This window comes from Notolabrus celidotus, chromosome 13 (genome assembly GCF_009762535.1).
Source record: "Notolabrus celidotus isolate fNotCel1 chromosome 13, fNotCel1.pri, whole genome shotgun sequence".
Classification (NCBI taxonomy): domain Eukaryota; kingdom Metazoa; phylum Chordata; class Actinopteri; order Labriformes; family Labridae; genus Notolabrus; species Notolabrus celidotus.
In genome coordinates this window covers 1,704,572-1,721,004 of record NC_048284.1, presented here as the reverse complement: position 1 = coordinate 1,721,004, position 16,433 = coordinate 1,704,572, and the positions used below count along the sequence as shown (strand labels likewise).

General features: G+C 40.5%; 1 protein-coding gene across 4 annotated transcripts in view; it reads left to right on the top strand.

Moving 5' to 3' along the window:
- Positions 1–3,108: 3,108 nt before the first annotated feature.
- arid1b (AT rich interactive domain 1B (SWI1-like)) overlaps positions 3,109–16,433 on the top strand; it is a 41,998-nt gene continuing 28,673 nt past the window's right edge. For all 4 annotated transcript variants that reach the window (XM_034699204.1, XM_034699203.1, XM_034699202.1 and 1 more), the window contains exons 1-2: positions 3,109–3,125; positions 6,066–6,780. In XM_034699204.1, the coding sequence (XP_034555095.1) occupies positions 6,106–6,780 (675 nt within the window). In that variant the 5' untranslated portion in view covers positions 3,109–3,125; positions 6,066–6,105. The remainder of the gene's footprint in view (positions 3,126–6,065; positions 6,781–16,433) is intronic.

Genomic DNA, 16,433 nt, shown 5'->3' with positions numbered 1-16,433 from the left:
ATACACATTAACAGAAGTAAACCAGGTAAAGACCAAATAAAGAGCAAGTCTCTAAGTGGAAAAGTGAAAACAAATGTATGTTTTTACCTTAATGGGACTCTGGCCCTCCTCAGAAGCTTCTTTCACTCCTCCTCCGTCCGTTAAAAACTTTCTGACCCGACCGTTAGTGTTAGCTTAGCTGCTAACAGGTCTGTAGCATTTGTGCCCCGTCATGAAAGGTCGTTTAAAGTAGTCCTCCTTCGACATGGCCCCTTCAGAGCTGGACTTCAGATGTGAGTAAACAAAGGATGATATTCCTTCTTCGACTCCAGGTGAGAATAATAAGTGCAGGTCATTTCTGCGCCTCGAACGAGCCGTTAACTGTCTGAATGATTGACAGCTATCCTCGAGCGCACACAGCCACGCCCACCTATGTCGCTTAGCAACATGTGCTGCCCAGGCAGCGGGCGGAAGTAGCCCCTGTCAACACTGCTGATTTAGGCGGGAGTCTACTGCTTTTTAACTTATTCTCCAGCTGTACTCCCGAGCTGTTATTTCTCCCAATGCTAATGTTAAGATGTTAAAATGCTAGATAATAAAACACTAAAATATTAAACCATAAAAGGAAAATAAGATACTATACTTAAAATAAATAAATAAATAAATAAATAAAATATTATAAAAATGACTAAAATTGAACTAGATGATAAATAAATAACTGTTAACTGTTAAAACTCAGTTAAAGGCGAGACTAAAAAGGTAGGTCTTGAAATCCAAATACTAAATATAAAAATAAATGTTAAATATAAATGTTAAATATAAATCTAAATATTAAATACAAATATAAACATTGAATATAAATGTTAAATGTTGCTCTGCGATCCTAAATATTTATCTGATATGCAAATTCACACTGCCTCCGATCTGAAATACCAAAATAAAAGCTTCATAAAGCGATACAGACTTAGCAATAGTAACTTAGCTTGTCCGTACCGTACCATAGACTGGGTCAGTTCTGTCTCTGAGCGTTGTGAAAACCCCTTTGAAGCCTCCAAAACTGCCTATCCTGCATTTTTACAGCGGGCAGTCCGGCTATAACCTTTATGAGTCAGTACTGACAGACTATGATTGGGATATTTGTATCGCTTTATGGTTGTTTTATTTTGGTACTTTGGCTAGGCGACAGTGTGAATTTGTATTGGGCGCTGTTGTCATCTGCAATGATGAAATGTTCAAACCAAGCCAGAAACCTTGGTGTAGTCATAGACTCAGACCTTAATTTCAGCAACCACATTGAGACAATTACAAAGTCAGCCTACTATCACCTTCAGAATATATCAAGGATTAAAGGACTCATGTCTCAGCAGGATGCAGAAAAACTCGTCCATGCATTTATCTTTAGCAGACTAGACTACTGTAACGGGGTCTTTACAGGACTCCCTAAAAAGTCCATCAGACGGCTGCAGCTCATACAGAATGCTGCTGCTCGAGTCCTAACAAGGACCAAAAAAGTAGACCACATTACTCCAGTTCTTAGATCTCTACACTGGCTTCCTGTCTGTCAGAGAATAGACTTTAAAATCCTGCTGATGGTTTATAAAGCACTGAATGGTTTAGGCCCAAAATACATTGCTGATCTGCTACTACTTTATGAACCACCTCGACCTCTGAGGTCATCAGGTACTGGTCTGCTTTCAGTTCCTAGAGTCAGAAGGAAACATGGTGAAGCAGCGTTCAGTCATTATGCACCATATATCTGGAACACACTCCCTGAAAGCTGCAGGTCTGCTCCAACTCTCACCTCTTTTAAATCAAAGATTAAGACTTTTTTATTTGCCACTGCCTTCCTATCTTAGATTATTTTAACTCACTTTAAATTAAAATTTTAATGTAATTTTTAATATATTTCTAATTTTCCTTTTCTTTTCTGTTTTATTATATTTGTCATTTTAATTGTGTTCTTTTATGCCTGTCTGAATGTCTCCAATGCTTTTAATGTGTTAATGTAAAGCACATTGAGTTGCCCTCGTGTATGAAATGCGCTATACAAATAAAGCTGCCTTGCCTGCCTTGCCTTGTTAGTACCAAAAAAAAAAGCTTCATAAAGCAATACAGATAGACCGTTTTTTACAGCAGGTAAACACAGACACTGAGCGATAGGTAGATCCGTAATACCGGTAGCTGAAGTGTTCATTCGACGAATTGTTATGAGTTCAACAAACTTCTGCACTGTTCAAAGATTTGATCCATCCCTCATTAAAGTGGGTTAGCCCTGTTCTTGCTAGCTAACTTAAGTTGTGACGTGCAATAACGCAGCATCCTCTTTAAAGTTCATCAGGAGAGTTTAGAGCTGTGTGAATCTGATGACAGAGTGCTGACAGTGTCACTATCACAATATCACAGGTGAAGTTATTTAATCCCTAAACCCTACCTGATAACCTCAGGTGGAAATGCACAGGAAATATCTTCATTCTCTAAATAAAAAGCAGAAAGCAGCAGAGGCTGAGGATGCAGAGGTTACTGTAGGTCAGAAAGCAGCAGAGGCTGAGGATGCAGAGGTTACTGTAGGTCAGATAACATTTAGCTGTAGCTGATAAATAGGATTTAAAGGACCCAGATCAATGACTTTAAAAAGCATATAAAGATGTAGATTCATGTTACAGAGATTCCTGCATTGAAATAATACTATAATGGTATTAACATCAAAATATGGTGTCAATGCAGACCACTCTACCTGGAATATGTGTGCGTTACTCCTCACTGCAGAGGCTCCCTTTTCATTTTCATGATTTACAAACCTAATTCTATATAACTGGATATATCTGAATAATTCAAATGTATCTTGTTGGTTACAAAAACACTTTTTCCTGTTTGACACCCGCAGAACTTTTTTATTTCTCCACTTTTAAATGGACTTATATTTAATTCAAAAGGGTGAGTTATATAACATTTCAGCCCATACAGTTTTCATGAATAAAGAAATGAGCAAAAAAGACCAAATGTGTTTTTTTACAGAGCTGTAAACATGTTTATTTCTGCTGGACAGTTGGCTCTATGGGGATGGACTCACTTGAGACGGCCTCCAGTGGACACACCAGGAACTGCAGCTCTTGCCTCCTCAGTGTCAGCCTCCTTTCTCCACTTTGGTAAGTGCAGTTAACAAATAAGAAATCACTTCTGTAGCCAAAAACCTAAATTCCTAATCTATGAAACTCTACATTAGAGGCTGCGGGCTCAGGGGAAAGAAAGAAGCCTTGACCTTTGTACACAGAGGTGATAACCATACATGTAGTCTGGAGAACAGTTTCCCTCTGATTTATCATTGACCCTGATTCAGTACAGACCTGAGCGTCAGTCAGCGTGTGCATTTTGGATCGTGCGTCATGTTTTCAGCAGCAGAACAGAACACAGTGTTTTCATCAGAGCTGCTGCTGCTGCTGCTGCTTTCTGACCCAGTTTCCCTGCCCGACTTGACTGGGTTGTTTCCAGTGTAGTTGTGGGAAGATCCCACCGGATCCCCTTCACACAGAGATCAGCATGTACTCTCATGTGTGGGTGGGGCCGTCCTTTTTGGTTGTAAAAACCTTGCTTTAATTTAACCAGTGTTTCTATACTGCAGTGACGGCAGTGAGATGTATTTCACCAGCTTCGGCTCCATCATTATTTCGGTCCTATTTCAGGCGCTGTTACACAACCTTTTAAATGTTTATAACACATGTTCTTTGTTTGATAGGACAATGCTTTTATTTCATTTAGCCTTAAGTAACTCCAAGTGGATTCCTGTTGCACCGATTCTTCTGTGTTTTTTCAATTTGGGCAAAAAAAATTTAGTGAAAAAACATAACATTTTGTAGAAACCGTACATTGATTGGTCAGCCTCTTTGAAAAGAGATAATCTAACAATGTACTCTTTTATTAATATTTCTATGGTTCATCACGCCGCAATCTCATATTTTAGGAACTATGCTTGATCTCTAGAGACTAGACAATCTTAAAAAATCACAATCTATAAAACTAACCCAAACCTTTTCTATAATCTGTTACTATGGTAAATGGTAGGTGATGCCCAACCGTAGACTGTATAAATAATGGACATAGTATCCGGGACGTCACCCATCTGTTTCTGAAATGCTGTTTTGAGGCCAAGCGGCGGCGGCCATATTGCTGTTGTCGACCGATTGTGACGTAAAGAGGCGGACTTTGAGCCTCCTAGCCAACAGCTAGTGTTCCCACCTGTCAATGAAGTCAGCTGTGCCTCTCATTGGAAGACTTGTAATCTCAGTATCTTTGAAATGACCGAGTTATTGATTGAAAGTGAAATTCACCCCCCGTACAGTGTGTGCCGATCGAGAAATGAGCTATCCAGACTACACTCGTCTTTTGTACCAGACTGTAAACATGTTTATTTCTGCTGTAAAGATCGGCTTTTTTGAATTGGTGTGTATGAGCTGAGGAGAAGGAGGCAAGGATGACGTGCTGGTACTGAGGTGCAAGCTAAAAAAGACGACATGGACCTGTCCTTCCACCCACCGTTATGGGGACTGTAAGATCTATCTACGATAAGGTGGACCAGCTAACCCAGCACCAGAGTAGCATCATGCTAACAGAGCTAACACCGGACACGAACGCCACATTGGAAGGATTTCACCTGCTGTGGGCGGACAGGATACAGGAGAGCCAGACTGAACTAACTGGTGAAGAAGGCCAGCTCAGTCCTGGACCCTGTGGAGGTGGTGGCTGACAGGAGAATTATGGCCAAGCTGTCGTCTCTGATGGACATTTTTTTTCTATATATATTCTTGTTAAATTCTTGTTCTGTACACCTTCTTGTTTGCTGCTGTAACTCCATGAATTTCCCCGTCGTGGGACGAATAAAGAAGTATCGTATCGTATCGTATCGTATCGTATCGTATCGTATGTGGTTTCCGGTACTTCCAGAGCCAGCCTCAAGCGGATCCTCGATGAACTGCAGTTTTTAGCACTTCCCCATTGGACTTGATGTAAACTAGCTTTTTGGCTAATTCTGGCATATTTACATAAATGTGAATTAATATGCATGGTCCTTTTAAATGAAAAATACATATAAATTATTGATTGACACTTTTTTTTAAAAAGTGACTAAATTTGAACTGGATAATAAATAAAGTAAAGTAAAGTATGTTGCTGTAAGTTGAAACATGGGAAAATACTAGGGATGCACCGATCCGATCTTGGTATCGGATATCGGCTAAATCGGACTCAAAAAGTTAGATCGGATATCGGTGACAAGGGGCCGATATATAGTGCCGATCCATATGGCAGATCTATTCATCTCAGTTCTATGCTTTTCTGTGTTTACAGCCATGTGCGTCTCCTACATCATCAGCGCCGGTCGGTCTGTTCATTTTTGCCTGGCGGAGCACGATGGAGGATAACTACAGAGACTCTGCAGTTTAGCTGCATGTCACGCTTCTTTACTAACAACTCCGCAGGAAACTTGCAACATGTGCAGCGCTAATGTTTCGACGAATGGCCGTCACGCTGAAAAATATAATTGAAGCCCAAAGGAGGAAGTTTACGTCAGCTGTAGCCGACTGCAAAGAAGGAAGAAACCTTCTATTAATGGATTCAAAGTGTGAAAACACGGACAGGTTATTGGATTTAATTCTTCCGGATCCTTGAAATTAAGGGATTCCAGCCTCTGGTTTAGCACTTGGAACCCAGGTACAGTTCACCATCAAGTCAGAAAAGTTGCCAAAACATGATTCTATCCTCACATTAAGGAATAGGGATTGTTAAATCAATACCAGGATCGGATCGGCTAGTATCAGTATCGGCAGATACCAAAGCCCAGGTATCGATGTCGGTATCAGGACCTAAGAAAGTAGGATCGGTGCATCCCTAGAAAATACCTTAGTCTGATATGGAAATATTTTGTTTTATCATGAAAAATATATGAAAAGTGAACAATGTGTTTCAAAATATAATAATGTAATATGGAAATATGTTTGCTTTAGTGTAAAATCTCATGTTCTAACGTTGTACTAATCCACTTCCCCTGGTGTGGCAGTAATTCTCTTCTGATACATAAATAAATAATATAACAGTGAGGATGAGGAAGAGGAGGAGGAGGAGGAGGAGGAGCAGATGAATGCCAGCCTGGGATCATCCACCAACATCTCCACCACCGACAACAACCCTCCTGTGAGTGGGACCAGCACCGACTTTAATCATTATTATGGGGATGGAAGAGGAGGGCCTTGCTTTGATCAACATGGCGGACAACAAAGCACAGGGACTGGGGTAACAGAGGCTCGATCAGTACACAGCACCATGGATCAGGTTCAGAACTCCCACGAAGGCTTTAACAACAACAGCCCGTATAATAACCACTACCCGAACTACCGACCGGGCTATGGCAGCAGCGGGTACGGGGGTATGATGAGTCCCTCTCGGCAGGGGAACGAGCTGACGGGCCCGGGCAGCAGCAGCAGCAGCAGCAAGGCGGGGATGAGTGCTGCCAGCTCCCCGGCTGGAGGATACCAGAGGTTCCCTGGGCAGAGTCAGCAGCAGATGCACCCCTCTGGAGCTACACCGACTTTAAACCAGTTACTAACCTCCCCCAGCACCATGATGCGAGGGTATGGAAGTTATCCTGATTTTAATAACCCTTCTGCTCAGCAGCAGCAGCCGAACATGGGGCTGGCGAAAGACATGGGCGCCCAGTTCGGCTCTGCTGCTGCTCACGGCTGGGGAGGACAACAAAGGAACCACCCGAGCATGAGTCCAGGGAACTCCGGACAGGGCAGCAGCAGACCCCAGGTGAGGACCAGGCTCCTAAACTACACTGTGCTGCTGTTAGAAACTCACCTGAGTCATCTCAGCAAAGCTAACTTAGCTGGCCTGTGTTATATCACCGAGCAGCCGCTATGCTAACCAACTGTAAGCGAACAGACGCGGTAGAGTTCGCCCACGGTTCGCGGCTTGAAACACACGGAAACGTAGCCACGCGAACCGTGCACGCGACACAGCTTTTCACCCTCAGTTTGTCCTCAACCTTTATTTTTTAAACATTTTCTGAATACTGTTGAGTACATTATTCATATTGAGTGTAATTTGGATGGAAAATAATCAGAAATTCACACTTAAAAACGTGATAAACGAGACTGAGTGATCACGAGTGTAGGCGAACTGGTCGTGTGCAGTTCTTCCGTACGTTAGGGTGCGTTTACGTGCACATCTGATGCTCGGAATCCCGAGGTTTTTAAAGTCGTTCAAACGACATAGACAGACAAGATAAGATATTACTTTATTGATTCCCCCGGGGGGATTCAGTTGTTACAGCAACCCAGACATGAGTACAATCAAGAAGAAGCTTCAATAAGTTAAAATAAAATAAGTAAAATTTAAAATAGATAAATAAAGCTAGAACATAATTTAGATATATACAATGGTACAATGGAATTTAAATTAAATAGAAGTAATTACAGGCAGTATTTAAAATGTTTCAGTAGTGACAGGTTGACATGGAGTGATTATGATTGGTAATGACAGATTAAGCAATAAATACAAATAAATATGGGTATGTTACTTGGTTGCACTAATAAAGTGCTGTACATCTGTGGTTGCATTGTTCTATAATTAAATTCCCATCATTTTTAAGCATGTAAGAGATGATTTCATGGATAGCCATAGACTGCACGTCTTTCAATGTAGACTTCCACTGGGAGGAACATATTAGACTATTTAGGAACTAAATTAGGAACTACATTTAGACTGTCATACCAGCTTGATCATCACTGAAAATGTCCTGGATAATGATCTCTGGAGAAGAGTGGGAACACCGATTGGAGGGAAGACTGACTTCATGCTGTTGTTTGTTGTTGTTGTGACAAATTAGTCATTCGAAAAACAACAACTGCAGTGATTGGCTTTTAATACAGCATGATAGTTTGTGCTGATCTCTGTTTATCTTATAAATTTTATAAGATTTATAAGATAAGACTGTATTTTCAATATTACTATTATGTATTTCTACTGTTTGTATTTGTTGTGCAGCACTTTGGTAACCTTGTTGCTTTTAAAACGTGCTATATAAATAAAATGGATTAGATTGCATAGATGTTTTGCAAATTCCGATTCCTCCGACATCACGTGAATGCAGCATTAGCTTGTATGCTAGGTGTGTATTTTTGATGCCACTGCAGAGGCGTTATTAATGTAGTTTAACCTCATATAAAACACAGTTATTCTGACAATAACACACCCAAAACACAGAGCTGAATAAACCCCTCACACATACACATGTGAATGGAGTCCCTGTGAGTGAAAGGCAGATAATAAAGTCACTGTTTTAATTCCCTGTCCAAGGTGACTCCGTGTTTAGCACGCTAGGCTAAGCTAACGTTAGCACATAGCTTCTGTTAGCCGCAGAGGCCTAAAGAGGAGGTCTGTTTTTATTGAATAATGTTCCTATTGTTTTCATTTTAAGGGCAAAAACACTCATAAATAACATTTAACTTCCCTTTAACCCCCCCACCTCCTACATCTCCTCACTTAAGACAGAGTATACATCAATAAAGTCAGAAAAAGGAGCAAAAGAAGGGAAAAAAACACATGGGCCATAAAGAGATAATGTGTTCATACAACTGCAAATTCAGTATGTGTATGTTGGTTTTTTTTCCAACATTGTTTTTATTGATTTTCAACAACTTTAGACATACATTTATAAACATTCATACACATATATCTTCACATATATGTGCAGAAATATAATACTGAACACACACACACAAAATCCCAGGTGCATTAAGAAAGGACACACAAATATTTATATATATGCACACACATACATACACATATATATATATACACATACCTACATAACATACATACACACGTATACACGCAATGTGTATCTTTTTAAAATAAAGCGTAACATTTTATAGAGGGATAAGCAGCCTGTAAACCTCATGATATCGTTAAAAGAAGACTAGATACTTAACAAAATAATAATAGCAAAGTAAGAAAAGTCTATACACATATTTATACATGGGTCATTGACATAACGTGCATATCTCATTTCTTTTGAAATAATTAGTTATTTTTAAGACATGCATCAATTGATTCTGTAAAACCTGCTTATTTTGAATACAGTACATTCAGTACATTCAAATATTGAGATTTATTTTATTTTTAAGTATCTCAAACCCTGAAAATGTCAGGTGGCGCAACCTACCAAGCAAGTGAACTGACTTAAAACACTATACACAATGTATTTTAATAATAATAAATTAAAATTAAAATACCATGGCATGATTTTACATATAAGAGCTTTGAAATAAACATAATTTTAATACATATCAATAGTTTAAAGGCACCTAAGGTTATTTAAAAACTTTGGTCCAGCAATTTGCATGTTCTCATGGAGCTTTTATTTTGAAAATAAGTAGTTATAATGGACTTCAACATATGGAATAATTCAGAGGACCCTACTAATTGTCATGGCTGAGTTAAAAGGTTTGTAGATGTCTCTTAAATAATAATAGAAAAGCTTTTATCAACTTATAGGTGGACGGTAACACTTTCCATGTCAGGTGGTACAACTAACCCAAAACTGTAATAATTATATTTAAACCTGGCCAATAGAATGCAAAAATCCTAATATACTGTAATTAAAAATATGCTCACAAAATACAAATGTGTAAAGCACTGTAACCACTCTAAGGGATACTTCCATAAGTCTTATTGAATTGATGTGAATACATTTGCGTCTATGTCATGTAGCAGCGCCGACAGGAGAGTGATCCAGCAGGACCACGTCCTCCAGCCGGCCCGGGTTACTGTAGGAAGCAGCTGGAGGAGCAGGAGGGATATTTAGCCTCAGTGTTATGCTGATGGTAATGGGCACATGGCTAATCTGCATGTGTGAAGGTCAGGTCTCTGTGTGGAGATGGGACCATAATAACTCCCCGCCAACAAAGTTAAGGCCAGATCACAGGCTGAAAGGAGCAACACACACACACACAAACACACACGCTTTCCTCTCTGCATGGGGGTCTATTAGCATGACAAGAGCTGTGGAAACAACTTAACAGCCGGTGACACCTCAAATGACCTCAATGGAGATAATTAGCATATGTAAGGCAGTTAGTTGATGTCAGAGTTAAATGGAGCTGTCAGAATCCTCATCCATGTGTTGTTAATTCAGGATAATAACATTGGTTCTCCAGTGATAACATACATTCAGTGTTTTTTTCTATTTGGGTTATATTTCTCATTATCTTGGGACTAAAAATCGTGTTTAAAGTTATCAGTTGCCAAAATAAAAACAGACAGTATACGTCACTCAAACTTCTTTAATACAATTGGTTGACGCGTACCTATGTGACTCCAGTAAAATTACATAGATTCAACGATTACAATCCTGACCTTTGTTTTAAAGGTGACATATCATGCAAAATGGACTTTTTAATGGTTCTCTACCTGAAATATGTGTCCCTGTCTACAAACCCCCCGTGAATGAAAAGAATCCATTCTGCCCCTGTTCTGATTTCTCCACCTTTCTGTAAATGTGTGCTGAAACCAGCCGTTTCAGACTTCAGTGTTTTTGTTACGTAACAACAATATCCGGTCTGTCACGGAGTCAGAGCTCGGAGCTTGTTCAGCCCATAGACTGTATAAAATACAACTCAACCCCTCCTCCGTTTTTCATTCCCTGCACAAATGTGTGCTAACAAGGAGCTTAGGAGGGAGGCATGCTAGTTGTAGGCTGTCTTAATAAACACAAAGGTCGGTTTTACTCCCCACGTCTGCAGATTTGAAGATCTAGTGGATGATTTTTATTTGTCATGGATAAGTGCTAGCGCTAGTTAGCATAGCTACATGTCGTAGCTGTAGCTGTGTACCAAGACACACGTCGACATACTGACAAATAAAACAAGAAACACTAAATCTGTGACCAATCCTTCAGAAAGGTCCTGCTGCCTTTCTGTTAGAGGTCGGTTTTACTCCCCACGTCTGCAGATTTGAAGATCTAGTGGATGATTTGTATTTATCATGGATAAGTGTTAGCGCTAGTTAGCATAGCCACATAGCTACATGTTCGTAGCTGTGTACCAAGACACACGTGGACATACTGATAAATAAAACAACAAGAAACACTAAATCTGTGACCAATTGTTCAGAAAGGTCCTGCTGCAGGCGCCTCTCCGTCAGGATCAGATTCTGGATCAGATTCAGAGGGTTGAAGTAACAGCAGCCGTGTATATTCAGCCAACATGTAAACATTAGATCAACGTGCTGGAGAGCCGAGGCACATCCACTTCCTGAGGGGGCGTGGTCAGATAGAAAACAGAGTGTTCTGAGGAGGACTGAAGAAGAGGGTTTTTCAGGCAGACCAAAATCCGATTTCAGTGTTTTTTTGAGCATCAACTTTAAAGACATGTTTTGGGGACCTCTTAGACCAATATATGTTGATGAAAAAAGCGTGATATGTCACCTTTTATAAGTGTGGTCTCATAAAAGGAACATTCATTTTCATACATTGTATTTGGGAATATGACAAGATGAAAGATTTTTGTGCACAACTCAAAACAATAGTCTACTAAACTGACACACAGAATACAATTTGACATTCCTTTGTTGTAAATTTAAAGTAAATTATGGAAAGAACCTCAACCTGAGGAAAATAAGAATCTACAAACTAAAACTTCACAAAAATCTCCTCTTACAGTAAAGACCTGCTTCCTGTTAGCACCGTCAGAAATGATGGATTCAAGAAGTTCATCAGAAAACTAAATCCAGATAAAAGCTAACAAACCGTCTTCAACTTTCACTCAGGAGAAAAAAATTACCTTAAGATTTAAATGAGATACTGATTTGATTATTACCGTGATAATTATCGAAATCGACTGATATGAAATATTTTATCATGATAACATAATTTTCAATATCGCCCAGCTCTACCTGTGAGAACAATGAAACAGCAGTTTGTGATGTCTGACTGCCGGCCAATGAAATCTTTCTTTCACAATTCTTTTCATTGATTTTTATAATAACAGAGCATGTAAGCATTGACAGTGTAGAAAAGTAGATCTAAAGAGTGTGTGCACCAGTGGCAGTACTTCAATACAACACAATACAACAATTTTACTGGCCTTTTCATGACCATTACCCCAAGCCCCTCCCACCCAAACCTCACATTACTTACATAAGGCAGACCCCAAAATATGCTAAAATAAGGACCCGGTTTAATGATTGATGATTGGATATTTTTGGGTGTGTACCAATCTGATGTATTTAATCGATGCATTGACTTTCAAACTTCCTGATATCTCATTTCAGGCTGATTTTGATTCTCTTGATGCAACAACTCCAACACCATTACATCGCTTCATCCTTTTTTTTTTCTCTCTCCTCTTGTCTGCATATATATTTCTGGTTTGTGTCATGTTTGTCACAAACTTTCAAATATTAATGCAATTTATTCTTGCAGCAAAAGAAAAGAAAGAAAACATTTTTCTTCTGTGCTTGTGACTGTGTGCATGCAACCATCACCATCCCTCTTAGAACTCTGGCCTATCTTTTATTGACAGCTAATATCATGTTCTGTAAAAGAGGGCATGCACACCTACGAGGGCGTGCACACCTAAGAGGGCGTGCACACCTAGCATACATCGCTTCATCCTGACTACACGTTTCTCCTCATTATTTCATGATGTGCTCGTCGTTACCCGTGCAGATGTGTCGAATCAAACTGTCAGACCGTTGAATTATTGATCGTCAGGTGTTTTCCTGCTCCTGTGCGTGTGTGTGTCAGTGTGTGTGAGTGTGTGTCAGTGTGTGTGTGTATTATGCTTCTCCCTGGGCTGGCTGCTGTAAACGTGTCAGCTGTGAGATTAAAGAGGAGGATTAAATGTCTGCATCATTTGTTGTGAGGAAATCCCAGAAATGGATTCTATTTTTAGCCGTCAGAGCGGCAGCGAAACATCTGTTCTCACTGAGTCACTTCTCTCACCTACTATTATGTCACTGTGTCAAAGTGTGTGTGTGTGTGTGTGTGAATATTAAAGCGTACCCAGGCGTGACTGTTGACTCTGGTTTAAAGTGGCCTCTCGGGCGTTTGGATTGCTCACATTTCGTCTGCTCCACTTGAATCCTTTCTGACGGCAGAGTTTAGTCTCACTTGGGTTTTTTTTCTTCCTTTGAACTGAAAACCCTCAGAGACTTTGACTTCATCGTATATTACTCTGGGATGTGTTTACTCTCCTCAAACGGGCTTAGAGAAACTGTCTTTGACACGGCACGGCCAATAATGCAGAAAATGAAATCACGGCACTCATACTGTTGTGGTTAAACCTTTATTTATTAAGCTTCTAGCTTAGAGAGTAACTTGATAATGGATAATATTGATAGTTTTTTTGAGCATTGTGTCTTAATTTGACAGGAAAGCAGGGAGCAGAGAGCGAGGGAAGACATAATGGTCGAGAACATGAGTCAAGCCTGCGACCGCTACGTCGCACACTTAAACCCAGGGCATAAAATTAACTTTTTACCTCATCTGCCATTGGCTAGTGACCTCCAAAAAGGTACCTGCCAAAAATATTTTCACCGGCCAAATAAAAAAATCATGCCTTATTTGATTTAAAATAATTACCATACATTTTTACGATGAAGATCCAGCTTAAGCATCAATTAAAGACTACAGTTATGTAAGATAAGATAAGATACTCCTTTATCCGTACCGCAACGGGGAAATTCATGGAGTTACAGCAGCAAACAAAAAAGGTGTACAATACAAGAATTTCAACAAGATATGTAAAAGAAATGTTCATCAGAGACGACAGCTTGGCCATAATTCTCCTGTCAGCCACCACCTCCACAGGGTCCAGGACTGAGCTGGTCTTCTTCCCCAGTTAGTTCAGTCTTGCTCTCCTGTATCCTGTCCGCCCACAGCAGGTGAAATCCTTCCAATGTGGCGTTCGTGTCCGGTGTTAGCTCTGTTAGCATGATGCTACTCTGGTTAGGGATGGGTACCTTTCACATTTGAACCGATACGGTACCGATACCCGGTACCTGTGTGTGTTTATGTAGTAATAAATGTTAATTTGTTTAATAATAAAATCTCAAAATTTTTTAATGTAACATATTTATTTCATTCAACATGAATTGAACAGAAACAGGATTATATAGGTGATTAGATGTATTAGCTGACACGTGCTCGTGGCGTCTAATTGCTCTTTCTGGAGTTTATCAGTGAACACACGTGAACGCCTGCGGACGGGAAAAAGTCAGTTCTCCGTCTCTTTATAATAACAGGACACACAACTTACTTGTTGGGCATTCACGCACACAGGAACGGTTATAAACAGGGCAGGTAGTCGGAGCGAGAGGGTCCGTCTCAAACATAGACTGTAAATAAGAAGGTCTCAACCTGGTCTCAATTTAATCCTCATGCAGCTCTGCCTGCGGTGAGTGCGCGCGCCCGTCAGCTGTAGGCTTCGTTTGGCGTGCTCCCGCGCAGATGCAGAGAGCAGAGAGCAGAGAGCAGAGACGTCCCCCTGATCAGTCTCTGACTTTATTACAGGGCGAAAGTATAAAAAATCACCTACTCTTCAATCAATCAATCAATCTTTATTTGTATAGCGCCAAATCACAACAAACGTTATCTCAAGACGCTTTTACAAACATAGGAGGTCTAGACCACACTATGTCAAATTATGAACAGAGACCCAACACCAAGACAGGGTAAGACTCAGTCTGACCCCACCTTAATCCACCATGAGCATTGCACATCGCAGTATTTAGCTAGTTACAACAGAGAGGACAAACTTCCTTTTAACAGGCAGAAACCTCCAGCAGGACCAGACTCATGTTAGACAGCCATCATGCCTCGACCAAGTTGGGTCTGGAAAGACAGATAGAGGGGAGTAAAAGAGAGAGAGAGGTGATAGTGATGATACGAGTCGTAGAAGCTGTTGCCGCTGGAGTCCAGCACGTCCGTATCAGCTGGAGTCCAGATCGTCCACAGCAGGAGGACGTCTACGGCAGCTCAGAGGAATCTACGACACAAGGGAGCTCAGGGACTCCAGAAAGGTCTATGGTTAGTAACTTTAATGGGACAGGCAGAGTTAAAGTAAGTGATGAGGGGGTTGGGGGGAAGAAGGTGAGCTAGGATCCCAGTGTGTCAGTGTGCCAGTTCCCCCGGCAGTCTAGGCCTATAGCAGCATGACAAAAGCTGGTCCAAGCCTGATCCAGCTCTAACTATAAGCTTTATCAAAAAGGAAAGTTTGAAGTCTACTCTTAAAAGTGGAGAGGGTGTCTGCCTCCCGGACCCTGACTGGTAGATGATTCCAAAGGAGAGGGGCCTGATAACTGAAGGTTCTACCTCCCATACTACTTTTAGAGATTTTAGGTACAACTAGCAAGCCTGCATGTTGGGAGCGTAGAGTTCTAGAGGGGTAATAGGGCACTATGAGCTCTTTAAGATACGAGGGTGCCTGATTTTTAAGGGCTTTGTAGGTTCCACTCCCTCACAGTCACAATGATGCGTTCAGGTACGGAAACATGGTACCGTTTGATTTTAAGTGAATCGGTACTCGGTAGTACCGACGGAATTCGGTCGGTACTTATAAAAGTACAGAATTCGGGAATCATGTACATATGTTTTGGTCTTGTGCTAAACTGGGGACCTTTTGGTCGTATATTTTTGACACGGTAACTAAGGCATACGGCTACACTCTTGTTCCAAATAGTTTATCTGCAATTTTTGGCATCGCCCCTTCAGCAGGTGCTCCTAAAAATTCGAAGCAGGCCTTGGCATTCACCACCCTGCTGGCCCGTCGGTTGATTCTCCTCAGTTGGAGGCTCCCCCGTCCCCCCTCACATTTACATTGGATACGCGAGGTGCTGCATAATTTGAAGCTTGAAAAGCTTAGCTTCACACTAAGAGGTTCGGTGAAATTGTTTCATGCTACTTGGGATCCCTTCTTGAACTACATACATTCTCTAGATTTTTCCTCAGAGTTGGAGGACTGATGTGTGCAACGTTTATTTATTACCATTATTGTTTTATTTTGCTATTTGTCTGTGTTTGTATTATACACATATTTTTCTTGTTTTTTTATTTGTTTTTTGTCCTGTTTTTGTTTTTGATTATTTGTCTTGTTTTTGTTTTGTTGTGTTTGTTGTTGAATGGCCTTGTAATGGACGGGTGTGGAAGGGTGTTAACATTCAGATGTGCCAATTGATGTCTATTCTACCTTTTTTTTATACCTCTTTTTGTATGTCACACTGTCTGTCTAAAATGTTGAAAATTTTCTATAAATAAAGTTGGAAAAAAAAAAAAAAAAAAGTACAGAATTCGGTACCCATCCCTAACTCTGGTGCTGGGTTAGCTCGTCCACCTTATCGTAAGTAGATCTTACATTCCCCATAACGGTGGGTGGAAGGACAGGTCCATGTCGTCTTTTCTT